Source organism: Mustela nivalis (assembly GCF_964662115.1).
Source record: "Mustela nivalis genome assembly, chromosome: 4".
Lineage (NCBI taxonomy): Eukaryota > Metazoa > Chordata > Mammalia > Carnivora > Mustelidae > Mustela > Mustela nivalis.
Genome location: NC_139023.1, coordinates 117,083,265 through 117,105,689, shown reverse-complemented (window position 1 = coordinate 117,105,689; position 22,425 = coordinate 117,083,265). Strand labels below are relative to the sequence as shown.

Sequence of the window (22,425 nt, the reverse complement as noted above, 5' to 3'; positions counted from 1 at the left end):
CCTATAGCCTGGAACGGTCTCCTCTCTCCTCCTTGGATTGGCAGAGGAGGCAGCTCCCCCATGCAGCCTCCTTCCAACACTTCTTCCCCACTCTGAGAGACCTCACACACCTCTGTGTCACCTACTGCAACCTGTGTACACTGCATAACCCCACCCGTGCTTTGCTAGCGACCGAATGTGCATGTCCCCTCCAACCTAGTGCCCCATGGGATGGTATTGGGCATTGGGGCTTTGGGGGATGGTAAGGTCATGAGGGTGGAGCCCCCACGAACATGGGTAGTGCCCTTGTAAGAGACCCCAGGAGGTCCCCTGACCCCTCCTGTCATGTGAGGACAGCAAGAAAATGGCTGCCTGTGAACCAGGAAAGGGCCCTCACCAGACACCGAATCTATCAGTTCCTTGCTCTTGGCCTTCCCAGCCTCCAGGACTATGACAAATAAATCTCTGTTGTTTATAAGGTGCTTGTGTATGGCATTTTATTACAGCAGTCCCAGCAGATGACACATTTTATGCTCTACAGTAACTATCTGTTGGCACATCTGTCTCTTCTTCAAGACTCTAAGCCCCCTGAGAGCGCAGTAGGTGTTTGTGGATCCCTGGAAACTATCTCAGTGCCTGACAAAATGGAGATATTCCATTAGTATGTGTGAAGTGAGAGAGTATTTCAAACATAGATGTGTATGCCAAGTGTGTAGGTATGCATGCATTTCCCTTCTTTACTTAAATGCCAACAGAGATTACTTAAATCCCTTCTTTCTGTATTTCCTCTTTGTTTCGAGTTTGCGGTCTGTCTGCGGCACTTTATTTCCCCTGGACACATAAGGCAAGAGTTACAGAGGTAAGGAAGAGCAAATGGTATTAGGGGCCTGCTGGGCCTTCCGCTCTGAAGACAACTGGGGGTTATGCACAAATGGATTATTCCTTTGTAACCTTTTCTATCTGCCTTTCTCAACAGTAAGTGATCTTTGGCCGAACTTCACCTGCCAGGATAGGTCACTCTCATTGGGCAGAGACATCTTGTGGACTTATTTTCTATGAATAGCAATAAGAATCTTTTCTTTTTCTTCCTAATAACACAATATTGAAAGGCACATGGCACTTTCCTATCGTTAGCTGCCATATCAAAAGGAGTTTTAAAACTGGCATTTCATAGAAGATGACCATCCAAAATGAAAGGGAACACAGAAGTTATATTACATCAGAAAGACTGAGGATCAAACGATACGTGTTCCTACTAGACGCGCCCACCGCAATGGCTAACATGAGACAACAGATGGTGTCAAGGGTCAGTGAGGATGCGGAAGGACTGGAAATCTCCTTCACTGCTGCTTAGAGCGGAGCACGCTGGACCACTATTTGGCAGTGCCTGCTAAAGTTGCACATGTGAGTCCTCGGTTCTGCTCTTAAGGGTAAAAAAACACCACCACCAAGTGTGGCCTCAAGCTCACCAAGAGACACAGAATAATGTTCACAAAAATGAAACAAGATGGGATTGGGAGGGAGACTAAACATAAGTGACTCTTAATCTCACAAAACAAACTGAGGGTTGCTGGGGGGAGGGGGTTTGGGAGAAGGGGGTGGGATTATGGACATTGGGGAGGGTATGTGCTTTGGTGAGTGCTGTGAAGTGTGTAAACCTGGTGATTCACAGACCTGTACCCCTGGGGATAAAAATATATGTTTATAAAAAATAAAAAGTTAAAAAAAAAAAAAAAAAAAAAAAAAAAAGAATAATGTTCACAGCAGCACTACTGAGAAAAACTGCAAACTGGAAACCACCCACACGCCCAGCAACAGAACAGATGCGCTCCCCCAGCTGAACACTGCACAGCAATGAGGATGAGTGGGCCACAGCTACGGGCAACATCATATACTGACCTCACAAGAAGACAGCCGCGTAAAATAAGCCAGATACTACCGGCATGAGAGTACTGTATGAGTCCACTTAGTAAGTTCAGAAAGAAGCAAACAGAAGTTAAGCTTTAGAGTCAAGATGATGGTTTTCCTTGGTTGAGCGGAGGTCTTGGTATTGACTGGAAGGGGACAAGGAGCAGGGCTTCTGGAGGAGGACTGGCAACATTTGTTTCTTGGTCTGGATGCTGGTTACCTGGACTCGTTTACTTGGTGAAAATGCATCAAGACATATATTTACACTTTGGGTTTCTTTCTGTATTTACGTTATACTTCAACCGCAGTTCAACCACAGCCACAGGTAAGTCCGAGGAGTAGAAACGGAGGGGCCTGTATGATCTCACGTGTGAAACGACACAGTTCAGGACTGGGACACATGGAATCACTTTTTACACACAATGTATAGCCAGGAAATGTGTTGTGGATGAGGTTAAGGCACATCCTAGCTGTCAACCCATGACATGTGGTGAAATACTGCGCAAGATCAACAATCAATAGTTCAGTGGACAAAAGACCTAGGAAAAATAACAATAATAAGGAGCTAGCATCTCCCATTGTGGACTCGCATCCTATTCTTTGCTGCTTGGCAGAAACATTTCTGGATTATAGAAGCAGAGTGTGGATTTTAGGAGGAGACTTTGCTGGTAAAACCAGCCAGATGTGGCAAATCTGACATAAGCCTGTTTCCTCTCTAATTCTTTGTTCACATTTTCTAGTTGGAGCAGATGAAGAGGCTCATTGGCTCAATTCTTTGGCTTATGACACTGATATTTAGATTTTCTATGAATTGTTCATGTTTCAAACTGATGATCCTCAGGAACTAATCATCTGTGAGTGATTTGATAAAGTCTAGTTTCTGACTCTGGTCTCATCCTATTTCCACCAAAGTTAACACTGGCATTTGATAGAAGTGTCTAAACACCAGAGATATTAGAGATCTTTAAATCTGAGCAGTGAAAAGAATTAATGCTACTGGATTTACACCAGCATTATTTTCATGATCTGTATCTGAAGCCAAAGGCTTGGTGATACTAAATCATAAAACCACATCACATGCAATTATCAGAACTGGATTTTTTAGTAGAGCCAGAATCTAGTCAATAGTTCCATAAACAAAGCAGGGCCATGGCTGAACTGTTAAAAAAAAGGGGGGGAAGGGGTCAGCTGATATTAAATGGACCATGGGAAAACTGGAAGTTGATATCTCTTATTCTTGAGTCATTGGCTGCTTGGAGATTTTGTTATTGATGATAAACAAAAGAGCCAGTAAAATTCTCTGAGCCTTGATTTCCTGATTGGTAAACTGCAGAATTCAGATTAGAAAATCTTTGTGATCTATACTTGCTTGGAAATGACTTTAGGCCAAGCATGTAATACATCATATTTTCTATTACACTTTCACTGCTCTTGCTTCAAACCTTTATTAAATTTTCATTTAGGTGGGAGCTCTGAATGGCTTTCCAGTGTGTGGGAATAGGGTTATTACTAAGATGTATTTTTGTGCACAAATCAGAATAACATAAAAACCTAGATGTAAACTTCTAAAGGGCAAAAGCAGCTCCTCCCATTCTGTCTTTGTCTTAAAAAAAAAAAAGATTTTATCTATCTATCTATCTATCTATCTATCTATCAACCTATCTATCTATGTGGAGAGAACACATGAGTAGGGGGAAGGGAAGAGGGAGAAAGAGAATCTCAGGCAGACTCCATGCTGATCACGTAGTCCAAGATGGGCTTCAATCCTAGGACCCTGAGATCACAACCTGACCTGAAATCAAGAGTCAGACGCTTAACTGACGAGCCACCCAGGTGCCCCAGTCTTCATTTTTGATTAAAGAAATCTTCAGTGATCCCTTACTACTCTATTTGGTTGCTCTATAAAGTCTCAGATAATATTTCTAGGTATCAAGGGAACATCAGCCAATAGTTAATCTACATTTAAACAGGGGAAAGTCTTTGACACAATTACAAAAGGCCCAATTAGACAACCGCATTTGCCTGCCTTTATCTTTTGTGATGGTTTCTGTCTTAGCCTTAAATAGAACTTCCTTATAGAAACACCCATTCAGGCTCTGTTACCTGGACAGTGTGCCACACAGGTGAAAGAGAAAATGACTCAGGATTTTAATATGGAGATAAGGACAGAATTAGAACCCTGGCACATCAGAGTTAGAAGAGCCTTATTTTTTCATACAATGAAACTAAGCCCTGGAGAGGGTAATGACTTGCTCAACGCAATAGATTTGGGTCAAGAGCCCAGGTTTAAGGACTCCTAGCTGTTTTCTTTCCATTCACAAATAAGATATGAAGTAAAGTAGGATCATAAAACAGTGAAGACATACTAAAATGTCATGATTCTTCTAAGAGGGTGTGACCAAGTCGTTCTCTTAATATAGAGATTTCTGCCTTCCAGGCTCAGAGCTCTGTCTAGGTTGAGCTCACAAGACCTCTACCTATAAACAGTGGCTAAAAGCACCACTTTGTGAGAAATGATGCCACAGACAGACGAGAAACTATATAGCCTCAAAATCTTACTAAAACAAGTGGCTTGAGTTTGTGTGTGGAGGGTACCACTGAGTCATAAAACTATGAGCAGGAGGGGCGCCTGGGTGGCTCAGTGGGCTAAGCCGCTGCCTTTGGCTCAGGTCATGATCTCAGGGTCCTGGGATCGAGTCCCACATCGGGCTCTCTGCTCAGCGGGGAGCCTGCTTCCTCCTCTCTCTCTGCCTGCCTCTCTGCCTGCTTGTGATCTCTGTCTGTCAAATAAATAAATAAAATCTTAAAAAAAAAAAAAAACTACAAGCAGGAGAAGACAAATGAGATACATTCTTATAACTACTGCATTTTGGCCCATCAACTCAGAAAGAGACAACTCTCTCCTCTTTATTATCAGGTAATAATAGTCGACTGGGCAAAGATCAGATCATCCCAAATAGCAGATGGACAAAGGGCATTATATATATATAAGGCTTCAGAGTCTCATTTAAATTTGAACAGAGTGTGTTTCGTGTCATGTTAGTTCCCAAGATGTTAGAGCATAACATGAAAATATACTGATGAGGAAGAGACTCAAGGAGAAACCAGAAGCTCTGAGAAGCAACACGTTCCTTCTAGGTTGTCATCAAAGAGCGATGTGTACCACAGTGACCTGAAGTTATGAGTTGTACTTTTTGTGACACGGTCTTTTGATGAGATCCTGAAGTGTTGAAAGGACATGCTTTCACAATAATTAGTAGGGATTTATGTGCCCTTGAGTAACTGAGTGTGTTTTGTTTCTCATTCACATGTCACTCTGTGGATTGTACTGTTAAAGCAAACAGCCTTGTTTAAAAAAATGTACAAGAGCAGCACACAACTGTTTTTGGCCTATGATTCTGACAGTCAGTCATTGTCCTTTCAAATCTGTAGACTCAGCAAAAACACATGAGCTTTGAGCACCTGCTTTTCTAAAAACAAACAAACAAACAAACAAAAAGCAAAAAAACCCCGCTGGGGTTTGGAATGATAGGCTAGCTCTGAAAACCCATGTATTTTTCTTTTAGGAAGAGGGTTGCCCAAATGGTATTTACAGTTCAGGGTCCATGGCAACACCACAGACCTAAGAATGAGAAGTTTACTCTTTGATTCTCACACTGGCCAGATATCAAATGAACTCTGTTTTTCCTGAGGAGGCTGGGGCACCATGTTCCAGAGGGAGGCAGAGAGTCTGACCACGAACCAGCAATGAATGCTACTTAAAGTTCTAGAGCACTTGTTCCCTGCCCGATGAGATGTTAGTATCCAGACCCAAAACGGTCTCCTTCCAACATCTAAAAGAATGATGAGAGAAAAGCAACTAACAGAGAAGGGCGAAGAACTAAGATTTCATATTCCTAATGATAAGAGCACTAAAACAGGTATGTTCTCTCTCCATCACTTAATAAGAAGATGGCCGCAGATAGCAGATCATATACTTGTAGCAGAAACGACAACATTATTGACTGGGGAACCCCTGAGCCACCTGCTAAGCTACCCAGCCCACTTCCTCAGTGCCAGATAGCCCACAGGTAAATGTGTCTGCACATGTCTGAACTGTCCATGACAAGCTACAAGGGGCAGCTACGGTACAGACAAAACACTCAACTCCTACCTCAGTAGCCTAGAGCTCCAGTAGGACTGGGATCTGACTCTTGGTCTGCTGATCCCGAAAAGTGCACAAGTTCCCTCCTCCTTCTCCACCTTCCTGGTGGCCACAAGGAGATCTACACTTCAAAGGCTCTGAGCCAACAGTGGAGAAGGGGCTCCTCTCTGCTCGAAGGAGTTCAGTTCTACTTCTCCAAATTTTGAATCCTCCAGGAGAAAAGGACAGGTTTCACAATATGTTTAAGCTCCAGTACATTTACTATTTGGTTCAATGCCTTTAAAAAATCCAAACAAAACTTGGCCTGAAACGTGACCATTATCCTGGAGCACCAGTATTTTTCCACTCTAGGGATAGGCCAGTAAAATCAATCATCAGCAGCCCCACAGGTTTTTTTTTTTTTTTTACATTTAAACCTGATACATTCAGAACCAAAAATACCACAGATGATGCATTCCACAGTTTATTGGGCACATTGTGTCAGGTGTTTGTGCTAGATGCTGACATCAGGCGCCCTTTTAGATGAACAAAACCCAGAACTCCTGCCCTCACAGATCTTAGAGTTTGGTGCATTATTCTGGAAGCTTCTTTATTCAAAAGAGTTTATTTTACATGAAAGTACTATCTCCATTATATAGCCAGGGCTGGGACTGGAGAACAGACCTCTGCATTTTGGCTGTATACAAATGCTTCTGGGAATATAAACTTCCTGCTTCTTTATAGCTGCTCTTAAGAACTGGTTCTGTTGGGTTCTTGACAGCACTCTCCACAGAATGTCACTGAAAGTAACTGACAAGGATATCTGATTATGAGTTTCTTAAGGAATAGAGCAGAAGCCTACTGTGCCACGGTCTCCCCCAGGACTAATGATCAGCATGCAATAACCACACTTTATAACAAATGGCTCTCAATGCTTCCTGTTGCTAGGAAAAGGTAAAGTCATATTTTGGATTCCTCACACTTCTGGTTCAGGATGGTGCTTGGAACTTCTCTACAGATAAACACTGGCCTCGGCTACACTGAAGTGAGATTGAGTTTTTGGGCAAGTCATACTAGTTTAACACCTTCATTTTAGGGACAAGAATGTCTTGAGTCAGTGACAGCTTATGGGGGCAGAGCTAGGGACAGGGAAGCCTCTAGAGCTTTGTGTACTCACCTACAACCTACACCCCCCTCCACCACTGTCCCTCTGAAGCAGAACACTAGTGACTACATGTTAGCGGCAAACTTGTTTCTTTGGAACTCAAATTCAGCATCTGCTCAATAGGGGAAATATCTCCTCAGTTTAGCCTTCAGAGAGCTTAGGTCTCCTGAAAATAGGAAGTCATCTCCTAAACATCAGGAAAACTCACATATCAAATACTGAACATAGAAGATTCATTTCTAAAGCCACACAGTTGGCCCAAGCAGGAAACCCAGTCCATTCACGTACCGGCCGTCCATGAATGCTTTCGTAATATAACAGAGCTTTCTGCAGGGCCACTTTCTCGTTGGCAATCTGGTCTTTGGTCATATCCTGAATATACACAAGAAGAGAGAAATCAAAGTTGGGGAAACATTTATGAACACTCCTGCTTCTTTCGGTAAGCAAATTTCCTCAAGGAAGGTTAAAAAGAATCCTCCTACAGTTGTTCCTCGGAGCTCTATTCAAAGCTCACTTAGGAATTAGCTCTTCCTGGCTTTCTGCTGGCAACAGAGAAAGCAGAGCAGAGCCATCGTCTACTACCTGTGGCTCCCATGTGGCAGCAAAGGCATGCTGAGGTTAGCGAGGCTGTCAGGCACATGGGGCTTAGCTTAACAGCCCAAGTGATGACTACAGTCACAAGTTACACAGTCCCAAAGGATCATCTACAGCCCTTCTACTCCAGAGACATCAAACCGTCTGTTAACCTCAATGGCTTCTTTTTGCAATCTCTATATGAAAGTGTTCTGCTTTCAAAGGGTCATCCTAAACCAAAGTACTAGCACTGAAAACACTCTCGGGCTGCTCCATCTGCTTCTCCAGACATTTAAGAGTGTGGGGGATGAAGGTGTGGGAGGTCTGAGCAGATGTCACTGTGTCCCCCACAGGGACCCATGTGTGGGGCCCTATGTCTCCACCATGTTGACGAGCAGTTGGCTTGGGGCTTCCGAATCCTCACACCTTAATGTCCTCAGGACGACTGCTTTCTGCCCGCTTCTCCTGGAGCTTCCTCTGGATGGATTCCAGGGTGGCCTCGACGCTGGGCTTTACGGCTTTATCGATGAGCTCTTGCTTCTTCTCTTCTTCTTTCTCAAGTTGGGAGCCGAAACTCTTGGGCAGTGTGTTGCTTCGCTGCCGCATCCTGGGGGTTAGGTCCTCTTCCGATATCTTTAGTTTGGACTCTAGTATGAAAACATTTGGGGGTGGTGACATATGAGAATTGATGTCTGCTGAACCTCAGTTGTTTTTCTGTGGTGTTAGTAACCATGTAGCCCCATCTTTTTTTTTTTTTTTAATAGAAAATATCTAATTATAACAGTAGTTGAAATCCCTAGGTTATTATGTAAAACCCGAGAAAATGCTAACCTCTTCTTGGACTATCTGGAGTGCTTCCCTAACCGGAGTTCCTGAGAAAGCTTTAGCCACGTAACATCCATGCTTTGGCCACACTCACAGGTTTGCTGTTCTCAGAACGTGGTAGGTGTTTCTATACCCACTCCTTCACTGTTGAGTAGCACTGACTGATCCAGCACCTCACTCTGGCCAGCTTTCTCTGGACAACTTACAGATGTCATTTTGGAATTATTTTCCCTTTGTATTCCATGTGGTTGTTTATATGACTATCTTCTAAGAGATAGCATGCTTTGGAGGGACAAGGATCCAATCCTTTTTGTGTTCCTCCATGCTTACAGGTCTTCTCCTAACACCAGAGCAAATGAGAAGTCATGATTTAGTTAAATGGGGAAATGCCGCAGAATTTGCATCTTAGCTGACCCCGGTTGTCCTGTGATGGAGACCATGGTGAGGCATGGGGTGGGTGTGCTCTGAACACCCAGAAGGCTGGGGAGCACGTCAAGGAATTGTCTTCTCTGAACTATTTCAGCAGTGGCACTCAGCATGCGGTGATACCGTGAATTCTTGCAAGTGAAAATCATGGTGGAGGTCTAAAACTTTACCTACCTTTAAGCTGTTTCCGGAATTTGGCAAGGTCATTTGTCCATTTTAGAACCTCTGGATTGGCTGCTTTGTCACTGTGGGAAGGCTGAGAAAAGGAAAATCTAATGTAAATGTATACAAACTGGGGCAGGGAGCCCAGCGTGGGGCTCAATTCCAGAACCCTGGGATCATGACCTGAGGGGCAACTGAGCCACCCAGGTGCCCCATGATCAGATCGTTTTAAAGAGGAAGAGAAAGTCGAGTCCCACTGGGAAAAAAATTCAACATGAACAATCAGAGCAAACATCATAAATGTTATTCCATTATCTTTCTTTACATATGGTTATTTTTGATGCTTTCAAAGAATCCCTCACAGGCAAAATGCTGGACTTCTATGAAGTCCATGGTCCTGTTTCAGGAGTCAGAGGGTTTAAGCTGTTGGGCTAACAGAATGGAAAGCAGAGGGGGGTACGTTTTACGCTGGGATCACCACGTAAAATGCCTTTCTGCCACTCCTGGGGGCAATGCTTAGAGCTGTGAGAGGAATGAGGTCAGTACCGATGAAATTTTAGAAGATAATTTCGAACTAAGTTTTAGCCAAAATAAAGAGTCATTTAATGATCTTTCCCATTCCTTCTCACAGAATTTATAAGAGGTCAACTAAAACACCGAATCATTTGAAAGAATACCCAATTCAAGGAAAATGCTGATGTATGACGTCTGGGGCTTCTCAGGGTTTACTATCCAGTTTTTATCGTCTTTTTGTTATGAGGCTCTCTAGAAACCTCCCTTAACTTTTTGTCACTTTTCCAAGTTGCTGATATGCTGGCATGAGGGTACTGTCAGGGGACCGGAGGGCATGGGAGGGGACAGGACAACCCTGCGAGGAGACACTTACTCTGTACTTCCTCTCCTCTTCAAATCTATCTTCGAACTTTCGGATCTTCTTTTTAAGGCTCTGAATCCTTCGCGTGAGCTGGGCCGGTGTCAGGTCCTCCCGCTCGTCATCATAGGACCCGAGAGAGGAGCTCCGGCGCCTGTGAGGGACATCGAGTGGGGCACTCGTTGCCTGCATAGGGGCTTGGGGGTGGGGATGCAGCACGGAGGGTTGGGGTCCCAACAGTCTCCATCCTCTCCAATAAAAGGAAGTGTACTACCAGTTCATTTCGTGACCCCTGAGCTCTCTATGTCCCACCTATCAACGGGTCTAAGTTTCTCTCGCTCACATTTACAATTAGTAAAGGGAGGACTGAAATATGCACTGCAGACCTAAAAGTTAAATTTTAGATAGCTCTGGAAAGGAAGTGCTAGTGGAGATGCAGTATGTGGTGCTCTAGTCGGGCCAACTGAAAAACGGAGCAACAGAGCCCGTGTCCTAGGATGGAGTATTCCCAATATGCCCTTCTGCAGACCTGCAACACCATAGCCATTCTTCCTAATGATGCATTGGCTTACCGGCAACACAAACATACCTCATGAACGAATGGGAATTTGGGGGAGAAGGAGGCACTTCCGTGTCATCCAGGTATTGCCTGCTCTGCCCATAAGCGTAGAACCGAGGAGAGAGCATGGGGTCACTGTCTTCATCCAGAAGCTGGCGAATCAGGCGTCCGGCCTGCGGGGAGAGGCGTGCTTCATCAGAGTCCACGTTCTCCTGCTGCCATGAGAAGGTAGGGATGGGCTCTGCAAAATACAGAGGGGGAAGAAGTCAAAATTGCTCATGGAAGCATAACTGTTTCCCAAGTGTTCTGAATGCTTTAGGAGGCACTGAATTTAAATGCAAACAACTCGCATTTCAGATTTAAGGTTCCGATGAAGGACACTATGTCCCGGCTGGCATCACCAATATATCTGACAGCCATGTCATTGCTTGCTTTCCAAAGAGAAGTTACTAGGGTCACCTGGAGGAATGACCTTAAAGAAGGAGAGCAAATACTGCATACTTCCAACTTCCCTCCCCGGTCAGGGACAAGGACTATTTCCCAGGTGAGGGCATTAGGGAGAAGCAAAGCATGGGCATCAGGGGGCGAGAGATTTGGCATCATAGCTGCACGTCCCTTACTGGAACAACCGGGAAGTCACATTTGTCTTGTGAGAGCCCATTTACCTAGGAGTCTGCACCTCCTATTTAGGGCTTTCAGTAAGCTGTTCATGTGCTTCTGCTTAGTGCTGGGATTAGCATGTGTAAAATGTGTGTTTTGCACTTGAAATTTCAGAAGCTGCTCAAGACCACAGTTAACATAAGATGCTTACATAAATTAGTCAAAGAGAAAAAGAAAAAGAAGAATGCTTTACAAAGGGTAAATCTGTACAAATTATTTTAGACAGTCTTTAGGAAAAAAATACACTCGGGGCGCCTGTGTGGCTCAGTGGGTTAAAGCCTCTGCCTTCGGCTCAGGTCATGGTCTCAAGGTCCTGGGATGGAGCCCCACATCCGGCTCTCTGCTCGGCAGGGAGCCTGCTTCCTCCTCTCTCTCTGCCTACTTGTGATCTCTGTCTGTCAAATAAATAAATGAAATCTTAAAAAAAAAAAGAAAAAGAAAAAATACACTCAATGCAACATCCCGATTTGTCATTTTTGGAGGGAATGGGGTAGTATTTATTTCTCTTTCCTTCAAGATCCAACTTAGTATGCATTAAAAAAAAAATCCTATCAGATTTGAAAGACAGATCTCAGATGATGTAGGGTTTTTATTTATAGCAGTCCCTGAATTTGAATAGAAGGTAGGCTTTAAGTATACTTAGGGATTAGTGTGACTTACACAAGGCTGGGATCTGGCCATGCTTGGAAATTCTGGAATTCCTAGAGCAACACTCGTTCCTTCAGCTATCAAAGTGTTTATCAGATCTACTAAACTGTCTTAAACAAGTGCTTGTTCAGTATTTTATTTAAAAAGATCATATCATAATCATAGAACATTAGAGCTGGTTGAAACTCCATGCACTATCTAATTTAGTGATTTCTCAACCCCAGCTACACATTAGCATCATGAAGGGAGATGCACATAACTTCTAATGCTCCCCCCCTCAGCCAACTAAACAGAATATTGAGGTGAGGGCCCAGATATCAACCTCCCCACCTCCAGTACTTTAAAATCTGCCCAAGTGATCCTATATGCATTCAAGTTTAAGAATCACAGAGTCAACCCAACAGATTATAGACAAGGAAACTGAAACCTGAAGATTCTAAGAGCAAATATCTAATCAATGACAAGAGTAGGGACAAAACGAAATCTCCTGACTTGAAGGACAGTGCTTCAATTTAGTACATGCCATATGCCCCAATCACAAGGATGATTATCTGAAATTTTTGAAGATCCCACAGTAGGGGAGTTAAGCATATTAATGTAAGCAAAAATTGACCTTATGTGGAATGAGGTCCATAGGTTCTCATAGTTTAAAGAGAATGAAGTTCTCTGGGAGCTCAGATGGTAATATAAAATATTTTTTAAAAATATGGAAGCATTGTTAAAGACAGATTTTTTTTCCCCCACTACTCTCAAAAAGTAGCAGGGAACATTCTGGTAGACATATCTGGCTAAATCTGGAGGTGCCCAGAAGTTGCCCCTCATTTGCACTAAAGTTTATAGAAGGCTCCTCGTAAGCATTAGGGCTCAGATAGGAGCTCTTTTATGCAAAAAACTGATGAACAGTGAGGGAAGGATAGGGTAAGAGGAAAGTAATCCTTAGAGAAATAAGATAAGTGTAGTGCTAAGTTACGGAAAATGAAACTATGAAAATGACCAGACTGTATCTTTAATTTCATGATAATTCTTAAGACAGCAGGGATTTTCTGTAAGGACTAATATCAACAGAGCCAGGCAGGGAAAGAGTTAAGAGGCAGCCAGCAATAACCTCGGGGCAGAGTGGCAAAGTAGCAAAACAAGGTGGGGAAGGCCAAGTGGTGTGCGGGGGACAGAGGGCACAGGCAAAGCAAAGTCTGATGTTGGTATTGGCACGTGGGTGTGCTGGCTAGTTGGACATTTCTACTCATAACAGTTTAGTTTGAAAAAGTGTTACCTTAGATCCTGAAATCCTTTAATTTGTCTGAACCTAGCAGAATATCTCTTTAGAAATATCACAAGTGAGCTTTTACTTTTCGGTTCCGTGTCCTCTGTGTACAAAATGAGAGTGTCTGTGACCATTTTCCAACTAAGAAAGGTACCGTGATCCTGAATTAACAATACAACACGAATCATGGAGCAGAGTTACGCTTGTTTGAGGCTTTGTGGAGCCATTTATCAGATTTCCTTTGCATCAACACAGACTCATTCCCGGCTCACTTGAATGATAGATAAGACCCAGTATGCCCTTTTCTTAACATCACCAGTGCTATATACGAAATACGCAGCTGAATTCTAGCTTATGGGTGACATTTTCTCTTAAAGGATATAGTTAGCATAAATGAATTCACTAAAAAATGACAAATGTAAACCATTATGAATTTCAATTAACAAAGTAAAAGGTTATGCTGCATCATTAGTATGCATGTAGAACAGGAGTGAAGTTTCTCACCCACCCAACATTAAATGCTTGCATTTTTCTCTTCTCTCTCTCTCAGTTTCCATGGATTAATTCATTTACTTTTTATTGAAATATAATTAATATACTGTGTTATATTAGTTTCAGGTGTATAATATTTAAGAATTCCTTGCATTACTCAGTGCTCATCAAGATTAGTGCACTCTTACTTCCTTTTATCTATATCACCCATCTCCCCACCCTCCCTCTGGCAACCACCAGCTTGTAGGTAAGAGTCCATTTTTTGTCTCTTTTTCCCCCTTGTTCATTTGTTTGTTTCTTAAATTCCATGTAAGTAAAATCATGATAGTTGTCTTTCTCAGTCTGACTTATTTCACTTAGCATAATACCCTCTAGACCCATTCATGTTGTTGTAAACGGAAAGATCTCTCTTTCCTTTTCTTCTATCGAATTATAATTTAAGGCTCTTATAATTGATAAAATTACACATAATATGTAGTTCAATATAACTAAATCAAAAATGCCAACTATTCTTCGTTTGTAATGATCTAAAAATACAAGGCCTATTCATGTTTTGATAGTTGACACTCAACTAGACAAAAAAGGAAGAACTGAATAGAGCAGTGTCTACCGGACAGGATGCCCAATTGCACTGCCGACCTAGAGATTCAGTTTCGAGGATGCATTCACCGACCACTCCCAGTGCCTAGTCTGGAAAATAGTTTATATTTTAATCAGTAATTCTAGAGCAATGAAATGGACAAATATATTGCAAGGAAAGTATTCAAATGGAAAACAGAAAAGATTAGAGGTTTCAAATTAGATTTTCATCTTAAAACACCACAAAAAGAAATGTGTTTTTATATCCAGACCAGAATTCCTTAAGTTCTGTGATTTCAGCCGTGTGTCTTGTCACAAAGAACACTGAACATAAATATGGCATGTCTCTCTATGGAAAATAGAGAGACTGCTTGGCCGGCTGGATCCATTTGCTATACAAAAGAAAATGGGCTACTAAGATGATTTATTGAAGAAACCTGCTAGAATTACAGGAGCTGATGTCTTCCACTTCTCATTTCCAACTATGTGCTATTTAGAGGCATTACGCCCTGGCGCAACATCATGCCGTCTTTCAAGGTGGATCCTTGGTGGGGCGAGGAGGAATGGGCACATCCCAGACGCTGGAAGATGTAAATCCCATATAGGGAGGGAAATCCCATTATAAAAATTTCCTTGGGGCACCTGGGTGGCTTAGTGGGTTAAGCCTCTGTCTTTGGCTCAGGGTCCTGTGATTGAGCCCCGCATCAGGCTGTCTGCCCAGTGGGGAGCCTGCTTCTCCCCACCCCCGCCACTCGGCCTGCCTCTTTGCCTACTTGTGATCTCTGTCAAATTTTTTAAAAAAACTTTAAAATTTCCTTAGTGTTCCAAGACTTAACAGTGGTAGTACTATTAAACTGTTCAGTTAATCTTGCAAACAAACTCTCAGAGTTAGAAGAAACCTTAGTTGTCAGCTTTGTCAATCCCAATTTAATCTTTCTATCTGCTTTGTCTCTATTTGCAAATTTAATAAGTGAGTCCTTAATTGCTCCATTCAAGTCATTAATAAAATGTGTGGAACAGGCTAGAGCTGAGGACTTTCCTAATGAGAATACCCCTATTTGTGTCAACTTTGATCTGTGTATCTGCACATTTAAGTACTGTTGCTTAATCAGTTACTAATTGACTCTGTTACCTGCCTGCTATTCCTTCCAAATCTGACAGGGCACTGGAGTCCCTGTAGAGGCCCAGCTGAGGTCTTTTTGAATGAGACATTTCCTAATCTAGAGTCAATCTCTCTTTCTCTCTCTCTCTCACACACACACACACACACACACACACACACAGAGGTTGGTTTGTTAAGATCTGTCCTTGGGCAGCAATGGAGGACCCAGTAATTATGGACTCCTTCTCTGTGTTCAGAGCCACCCACTGTCATTAGGTAGATCTGGGCTCTGGTTTCAAAGAAGTCCAACTTAGTCTGGTTTTTCCTGAAACTACACTTGGAAACATTTATGGAAGACAGTAATAACATCAACTAACACTCATGTAATGCCTGTTAGGTGCCTGTACTGTGCCAAGCACTTTGCAAATACTAGCTCACTTAATTCTTACAACAAGCTTACTAAGTGAATACTATAATATCTGTTTACTCATTATTGTCTGTTGTTAGGCCTATTTATTTTTATTTTAAAAAAATATTTATTTATTGAGAAAGACAGAGCATGAGCAGAGGGGGAGGAGGCAGAGTGAGAAGAAGTAGACTCCTCGCCAAGCAGGAAGCCCAATGTGGGACTCGATCCCAGGACCCTGAGATCTTGATCTGAACCGAAGGCAGATATACAACCAACTGAGCCACCCAGGTGTCCCTGTTATGCCTATTTAAAGATGGAGAAACTGAGGTCAAAACTGTAACACATTTAGTAACTTGTCCACAAAGCTGCTAAAGTAGTAGAGCTGGGATTTGAACCCAGGATGTGCCTGGTCTTAGCCATTATGGCCCACTGCTTGCCAGGACACAAAACTGGTGTTGCTGAGAAAGAGGCATCAGAGAGGAAGTCAGGAGATTTCATTATCCTGAATCATCATTTTTCTTCTTTAGGCCTCAGCTTTTTTACCTGTATAATGGCAGCATCCAGTCAAAAGGTCTTTAAGATCCTTTGCTTTTTCATCATTCTTTCAGAGAATTTTAAAGGTTATTTTTGACAAGTAGCAAGTAATAAATAAGAAGCATAAAGTATTTTAGCCCTTTAAAAATGTTCTTTTGGGGCACCTGGGTGGCTCAGTGGGTTAAAGCTTCTGCCTTTGGCTCAGGTCATGATCCCAAGGTCCTGGGATCGAACCCCACATTGGGCTCTCTGCTCAGCGGGGATACTGCTTCCCCCTATCTCTCTCTGCCTGCCTCTCTGTCTACTTGTGATCTCTGTCAAGTAAGCAAAATCTTTAAAAAAAAAAAAAAAATGTTCTTTTAAGTTTAACTTCACCAGGACAGCTGAGTATTTAAACCTCAATACTTCCACAAATACTTCCAAATCAACATGAATTGGCTGATTAGGAACATTCTAATTATGCAATTCTCTACATAACAAATAAAAGTACATTTGATTTGTGTACTCATTTAATTTTGGAGAGTGGCAGTAATAAAATAATAATACGATGTAGATAGGTCAAAAAAATGTGCCCTAATATATAGCTACATACAGAGAGAAAGAAAAAAAGAAAAAAGCATGTATTATGTATCTGCCAACAAGCATGATTAGACTCTGATCCTACGTTCACTTTGACAGGATTCCGCTCTAGGTAGGCTATGGAATCTAATCATCGGGTTCATTTCCTTTTTTTGTTGCCTGGACACACTCTGGCCCAGAAGCCAGAGAATGTCACTGCTGCACGGGAGCACCCAGGGCTGAGGCTAGCGCCAGCAGGCTACTCACTGAGGACCATCACACCTGACATTCTGCGACTCTGCCTGGATAGGAGAGTGTGAACTGAGGTGTGGGGATGGGGACCAGCAAACACTACACGGGGGCTGGGAGACTGGTAAGGGAGACTTACAGACAGATTCTGGCTCAGAAGGTTTGCGTAAACTATTAATTCCATTTATATATTTGGTTTCACTTTCACAGATTAAATTAGTGCAAAGTGGATTCCTTACTGCGAAGCTACCATTAAACTTGTTTGTTTCTTATTGAGGCTATAAAACAAGAGTAGTATTTTAGCGATTGGACTTACAGCTCTCATCTGAACTACTCTTTATATGCAACAATTCCTTTATTTTGACTACACTTACTATAATAATATCACATGAATGTTTAAAATAAATATATGGTAAAAAGGGGCTACTGAAAGCAGTAACCAAATGATCAAAATGGCCTTGAAATGAATCAGTGTAGATTTTTAAGATATGCAAGTTCAGTAACAAGCAGTAATTGGCAAAAGTTAACACAAGTCCTTTCATAAATTACATAGATAACATAATTAGCATTTCCAAGCCTATTGTATTTCCTCCCTGATAAGCTTTTTAAAATTCCATCTAGTTGGTTCCTTCAAATTATTATTATTATTATTATTATTATATTATCATTTAGAAGACAGTTATTTACATTAAGTAATAAAACAGTTTTAAGGAAAGTTAACTTCCAACCACCCTGGTGGGAGTTTTCATTCTGGCCTCTTCACGTATGCTGGAAGAGATCACAAATTTATGACTGATCAAGATAAAAATCATCAAACTGAGCCCATTTCAGGGGGACTAGAAGAGTCTTCGTGCCCCTTTACTGAATATACCAAGATAATGTGGCTAATTTGAATTCTGTCCAAAAATCCTAGTTTTTATCTAAAGTTTTGTGTTACTGATGAGAGGAGACCGTTATTCCTGAAATCCAAATACAGCACTTGTTTTGACTACTGCTTTTTTCGTTTATTGGGCCACAGTAGCTACTATGGGACTTTTTTTGGTGGTGGTGGGGATTTGTTTTTAATGAATTTAAAACACACCTAATATCCCAAAGTGCATAAAACAAAAGAAGAACAATAAAACACTACCCAGGGATGTACCACTGAAATTAAAAAGGAAACAAAACAAACACCCTGCAATCTTTTTCTAGTGACCATATCATGAGCTGGGAAGGTCTGAGAAAATCTCCCACCCAACTGCCTAATTACATGGTAAAGGGCTAGAACATGTTTCTTGAATTGCAAAGAGGGAGAACTAGAATTTAAAAACAAAACAAAACAAAACAACACAAAAAAACCAGCTTGTTTTTGCTGCACCAAGCCCTGGGTGCAAGGAGCATAGAAGGATTACTATTTTTCACCTTGTGTCTGTTTAGATCGTCTTTTGCTCCTTCATCTAAATTCACTATCACAAGTACTTTCTGGTTTAAAGAGGGTTGAGGGAGAACACAAGGAAATCCAGGCGCTTCGGAAAGGGACTGATTTCCTGGAGCTGTGATTCTCTGTGTGGTCGTGTTAAGTCGTGCTGCTATTCTGAAACCAGGCACACAATTTCTCCCTCTTTGTAGTCTCCAAACACACCCATCGTACAGAGGCAGCCGGGCGTGCATTCTGGATACACGTTGACACAGGTCTGGATGCAGACACATGGATAAGGAAGGAAGTGCGGCTTGATGGCACCGCTGCCAGCACCTTCCTGAAATGCAGTTTTGACAAGATGAGGACACCCTCTTCTTCCTCACAAGTCCATTTTTAACGTTTTGCCAAAAATCTCTAGGAAAACCAGCCTTCAACACTGCATTATTGCAGGCTTTCCATTGGAAGCACTTTTTTTTATACAGTTTTCTCTTTGATGACAAATCCCTGATGCTGGCTAACACAGCTTTTAAAAAATTCTGTCCATAAAGACAATCACAAAAGCAAAGCAAACTGAATCTTTCTTGAAAAAATGGGAGGGGGATTTAATGAAGGAGGCAGGGGGTTGGCATGTAGCGGCTCCCAGCCGAAGTCCTAAATGTGCACGGCATGCTCAGTCCTGTGCTCGGTGCTACCAGAGGGGAAACACACAGGTAGCGGCACTCCGGGGGAGTTAAGAAATAAAGAAGGCTGCAAGGTGACACTACAATAGAGGGCAAACGCATTTTCTTTCTTAGATTGCAGTGACTCCCGGCAACATTTAATGAGACACATTCCCATACCAGGGAAAGGATCTGCAGTCATTTAGGAATGCAGTTAGTCCTACACCCTCTGCTTTCATACATCCATGTGGTGACGCCCCTCTCATTTAGGCTACTTTATATACGCTTTTCCGATATGAAATCATCCAAACAGCCGATGGTCCTACCTTCCCAGCTCTTGTCATCACACAATGCAGTCAGGTCGAGCTCAGGCACTTGGGAGACGAAGCTCTCCCGCTGGTCGTCCGCATCTGGAGTCCTCTGCAGTTTGGAGTCAGGTACGCCGGGGTGCTCCTGGATCTTCATCGCGGGGGTCTGTAATGACAGCACAACGTCTCTGAGGAGCTACGGCTCACCAACACCCACAGACGTCTGCAGCAAGTCCACTCTTTCTGGGGGAAACCTCCCAGGCTGTGGCGGCGGCTGCACCCAGTACAGAAACCAAAATCATAGCCTGATGCCCCTGGATGCTAGCTGGCCACTGGCATGCAAATCGCCACCGTCCCTCTGTGCTCCTTTAACTTTTCTTCTGCGAGAAAGGCAGAAGGGTTTCCCAGAGCCGCTGCTCCTGGTAACTGCAGGCAGCTGACGGTCTTGATGGTGACTGATTGGGGCTGGGAAGGAGGGAAAGGAGTTTGTGTTTCCTTAAAGGAGTAGGGCTCTGCAGATCGTAAACAACAACAAAATCCCGCGACTGCTGTTGCTAAGGCTGGAGAAGCAACATGGTGTCTCCTGCGTGCAGACTTCTTTGCCCCTTAGGTAAACAGTCCAGCAAGGCCCAGAGCTGTGTAAACGGACGTTCTCCTGTTGGCCCCGGCAGAGGCTTAGATCAATTAAGCGGGGCTAGCTGCACGTTCCCAGATTTCCTGTGGTTGTTTTCACCCAAAGTGTGGGGAGGACAGACTATTTATGGAGGAGCTCTGGGTATTAAAGCATTGTTGCGCAAATTCAAACAGCACAGGGGTTTGGCGGCTCATCTGGGCTAGCCGTAAGGAAGACAGATTATGGAAGTAAGCCAAAATTACATAGGGAGTGGGTTTTTTTTTTTTTTTAAAGAGTAAAAAGCCAAGAACTGGCAAGTCAGCAATGCATAATTTATATCTTACAAATATCCAACTGTCACTTGTTTTTGTACTATTTATCCAGTCTGAATATTAAATACTCAGCTACACTTGGTTTTGCTCCTTGGGGGCACCTACTCCTAGGCAGGGCTATCTGGGGGAGGGGAAAACTCTCTCCTAAAGGCTGCTATTTTAGCTATGTGATTTTATGCAAACAAAATTCGCATTGAAATTCGTTCATTTTTTCTTTGCTCTTTTGGTATCTTATAAACCCAGCCACTGTCACTTTCCCTTCTCTCCTAAGATTATAAACACAAGTATTTACTTACAAATATTCTTCTCAAGTAGCACAGATTTGTACAAAAGATTTTCTTGGAGAATAACTGGAAATTCATTTTAGCAAATATAATAAAAGAAAAGAACCCAAACATGTGGAAATCATAAATGATTCCATTAATGCATGAGAAATGTTCTTCTGCTTAAAATAAGCACTGTTAAGACTACCAGCTACTTTTAGTAGCTGTTCAACCCACTTTGATATCACCAGGGAATATTCTAGGGGCTTTTACTATTATATTTCCATAAAATGATACATGAGGACCGCTATTTTCTTCACCACATTGGGAATAAAATGAAATACCATCCATCAGTTTCTGATGAGCTACTAAAGTCAGATGGAATCGTCAGGTAAATCCGGGGTTTTAAGACACTTTCCAAAATGCCGCTTGTCTATTGGGTGAAAACCAGATTATGCATTTATGCCGTAAGAGTCATTTGTTCCTTGAGCTGAAGCCTAAGTGGACCAGGGCGGAATGACCAAATCCGGACCTCAGCTCATTAATAACTACGAAGTCACATAGAGTGCATGCGTGCGTGTGTTAGAATATGCATGCAACAAATAAACATCTTCTTAGTAAAGATTTCTAACACTCATTCCACTTAGAGACATACAAACAGGAAGACTATAAGAAATATGATTCCATGATGCAAGCACACGTTCCCGAGGAGCGTGTGCTGGCCTCCGGCACTGCACTACACGGGGATGTTCGCGGGTCTTGCGGACAAGCGGACCAGCATGGCTGACAGTTGCTGTGTTTGGCGCCCTGGCTGAGCTGCTGCACTTTGCTGAGCCTCCATTTCTTAGTCTGGGAAATGGGCATGAACAATTCCAATATAGCAAGGTTCCTTTGAAGAGCTAGGAAAAGGCATGCAAGGCCATTAGCACAGTGCCTGGAGCGTAAGGTACACACAGAGGAGGCCCTCGGTCTCTTCATCATTTCTAGGCACCATGGGAAAATGAGGAAAGCACTGGCACATCTCCAAATGCCAGAAAGAGGTGCTGGAGATGAGACATGTTTCACAGCCATTCAAGGTGAACCATGCTACCTGGAGGAGGGGAGTTCTCAGCGCAGGATGAGAAAAGAAGCCACTGGGGATTCCCATCATGAGTCAGCAACAGCAATTCTGTTTTGGGGGCAGTGTGGGTGAGAGGGGTTGAGGAGGAGGAACAGGTGCAGAGACAGGCCCCCTGGTGTTCCCTGGTCACAGCAGGGGAGCACAGGACAGAGGGACGGCCGGTGATGAGGGTGTAGGGTGAACTCACTGGACCGAGCTCACTGGACTGAGAAAGGCCTTGCGTGCTCGGCTAAGTCTGGATTTTAGCCTGGGGTTGATAAGGGAAAGCCATGGAAGGATTTTAGAAACAGAGTAACAATGGTGAAATGTGTTTTCCAGGCTGAAGCTTTACAGATGGGAGTGAATGCTGGTGGGAAGACCTATAGGCCTAAGCATTGGGTTCTGTAGGCAGCCTGTGTCCCTTCCCAATGCCAGACACTGGCTTTGCTTCCTGCCATGCCTGTGTCCACCAGGGCACTAAGAGACCTGCGGTGCTTGACATGACACATGTAAAATACTAAAACACTCATACATACACACACACATGTAAAAATGTGTACTGTTCATGATTGCTACATCTGTATTAGACCCATTACAAAGGAAATCGAGGTTACAAAATTTTTTCTGCATCGGAATTAGTATCCATTTTAAAGAAAGCTGAAATTAGAA

The 22,425-nt window shown here is 42.8% G+C and overlaps 1 protein-coding gene across 24 annotated transcripts in view; it reads right to left on the bottom strand.

The window, feature by feature from the left end:
* FAM13A (family with sequence similarity 13 member A) overlaps window positions 1-22,425 on the bottom strand; it is a 360,572-nt gene that overhangs the window by 15,829 nt on the left and 322,318 nt on the right. For all 24 annotated transcript variants that reach the window (XM_082726581.1, XM_082726582.1, XM_082726578.1 and 21 more), the window contains 6 exons: window positions 19,468-19,615; window positions 10,622-10,832; window positions 10,048-10,186; window positions 9,174-9,255; window positions 8,175-8,395; window positions 7,464-7,547 (listed from right to left, as the gene is read on the bottom strand). In XM_082726581.1, coding sequence (XP_082582707.1) covers window positions 7,464-7,547; window positions 8,175-8,395; window positions 9,174-9,255; window positions 10,048-10,186; window positions 10,622-10,832; window positions 19,468-19,615 — 885 coding nt within the window. The remainder of the gene's footprint in view (window positions 1-7,463; window positions 7,548-8,174; window positions 8,396-9,173; window positions 9,256-10,047; window positions 10,187-10,621; window positions 10,833-19,467; window positions 19,616-22,425) is intronic.